Source organism: Verticillium dahliae, genomic scaffold, assembly GCF_000150675.1.
Source record: "Verticillium dahliae VdLs.17 supercont1.12 genomic scaffold, whole genome shotgun sequence".
Classification (NCBI taxonomy): Eukaryota; Fungi; Ascomycota; class Sordariomycetes; order Glomerellales; family Plectosphaerellaceae; genus Verticillium; species Verticillium dahliae.
The window spans coordinates 170,334-172,569 of NW_009276943.1; the positions used below are offsets into that span (position 1 = coordinate 170,334).

General features: G+C 65.0%; 1 protein-coding gene across 1 annotated transcript; it reads left to right on the forward strand.

Annotated features, from left to right (window-relative positions):
* Positions 1 to 152: 152 nt before the first annotated feature.
* Positions 153 to 1,866, forward strand: VDAG_06344 (uncharacterized protein; the record flags this gene model as incomplete). Its single annotated transcript, XM_009658722.1, has 3 exons — positions 153 to 382; positions 525 to 698; positions 768 to 1,866. 3 exons carry the CDS (start codon positions 153 to 155, stop codon positions 1,864 to 1,866), a joined length of 1,503 nt encoding a protein of 500 aa, XP_009657017.1.
* Positions 1,867 to 2,236: the final 370 nt, after the last annotated feature.

Genomic DNA, 2,236 nt, shown 5'->3' on the forward strand with positions numbered 1-2,236 from the left:
CGTCGCGAGCCCGCCCTCGGCCCGAGGATCCTGCCCAGCCCCAGCACGCGCGCGACGCACATGCCGTCCGACGCGGCGGCACGCCGCCCCGCGAAATCACTTGGCCCACCGGCGCCCAGGCCGACGCCGACCTGCGCCTGTACCGCGGCATCATGCAGGACCTGTTCCCCTTTGTGCTGCCGCCGCCCGACATGGACGCCGCGACGCTGGCCTCGACGCGCCCCTTTCTCTTCAAGGGCGTCGTCGTCGTCGCGAGCCACTACGACGCCTACCGCCAGCTCGTCCTAGGCGACAGGATGCTGGCCGAGGTCGCCCAGGCGGCCCTGACCAAGCCGCACAAGAGCCTCGATCTGCTGCAGGGGCTGCAGCTGCTGGTTGCCTGGTGAGCAGACTCTTGAGCCCGTTGAAGCCCCGTTGAAGCCCCGTCCTAGCCAGTCTCAGGCCCCGTCCTAGCCAGGCTCAGGCCCCGTCCTAGCCAGTCTCAAGCCTGGCTCGTAACTCTGCGCCGCCGCTGACCCTGACAGGTTCAGCTACAACATGAACAGCTACCAGCTGACGAACCTGCTGTACCTGGCGCGGTCCATGAGCGTGACGCTCGGCGCCCGGGACGCGCAGGTCGGTCTCACGCCAGCCGAGGCCGCCGCCCGCAGCCTCGAATACATGCGCGCCTTTCTGGGCTGCTACTACCTCAACGCGCTGTAAGCTGAAGCCTGTCTGCCTGAAGCGGCATCTGCCAAGGTCACACGTATGCTGATGCCAGACTGCAGCGTCTTTACCACGAACAAGAGGCCAGACGCCTTTATGAACACGACCCACCTCGATGGCTGCTGCAAGGCCGTCGAGGACGAGGCCGAGCACGCGAGCGACGTGCTCGTCGTCAAGCTCTTCCGCATCCAGCAGCTCGCCCAGACCATCTCGCTGACGCTGTGCGCCGACAGCGCAGCGTTTCAGTCGATGCAGGTGCCGCTGACCATGGTCGTGCAGTCGTTCCAGCAGCAGCTCGACCTCTTCAAGTCGACGCTGCCGGCCGCCGTGCAGACCAACTCGACGCTGCTCTCGCACATTGCCATTGCCGAGATTCTCCTCTACGAAATCGGCCTGCCCGAGCGCCAGAAGGCCGGCGCCCTCATCCCCCACACCGACCGCCTCGGCCTGCTCTGGAACTGCCTGACGGCGGCCAAGACGTTCATGGACATTCGCTTTGCCGAGTCGAACCTGCGGCCGCGCTTCATCTACCTCAACGCCTCGGACTGGCTCTTCGCCGTGCTCGTCGCCCTCAAGCTGCGCACCCTGGAGCTGCCCGGATGGGACATTCGCGTCGTCGACGCCCACCTGCCGCTCGAGCACATGGTCGACACGCAGATCCGGGACATGGACGAGCTCGTCGCCAAGCGCGCCGAGGGCACCCAGCCCGGCGACGCGCTCGCCTGCTCGTCGTCCCAGTCGCAAGGCTTCCTCGACCCCTACGAGCGCAACCGGCAGGTCATCAGCCACCTGAAGCACCTCGCGGCGCGGGAGCTCAACGCCCTGAGCGAGGCCGCCGGCCGCACCCCCGAGTGCGGCCCTGACGGTGGTCGCGGCCGTCGCCGCCGACGCTGCGTCGAGCCGTGCCGCGCCGAGTGCTGTGGCGCCGGGCCTGTCTGGGGGCGGCGCGCTGGCGGGGCCGGCCATGGCGACCGACACGATGATGCGGGATCTCGACGCGGCGTTCTGGTCGGATGCGTTCTCCGACCCGAGCTGGCTGTTTGGCGATACGGGCAATGCGGCGGTCGCAGACATGGACTGGAATTATTGATATGTCATGATGCGCAGCAAGACTGCGAATTGGCAAGCAAAACAGCCTGGGCGTTTGGGTGGATTTATTGAGGGATTACACAATGGGTAGAAGAATGTACAAGTACAGCTATAGCAGATGAGATTGAGGGTTTTGCCAGGGCTAAAAATGTATGAGCCTTACACTGTCTTGCTCTATCCGTTTATATTCTGCCTGTTCTACCTCTGGTGGTAAAGTTCCCGGTTGGATCAGTCGGCTGGAGTCGGCTCCCCCGAACTCACCGAGCGGCATCGAGAAATGTCGCAACCGCATCATCCTCAGCCCTGCGAGCTGAACAAGCAGCTGCCTTTTCGTATTCCTCTCCCATGAACACCCCGATGAAACCCGCCGACTACTCGCTCTACCTCGTCACCGACCCCGCCGCCCGGCATCCTCGGCACGGCGGACCTCGTGTCCGGTGAA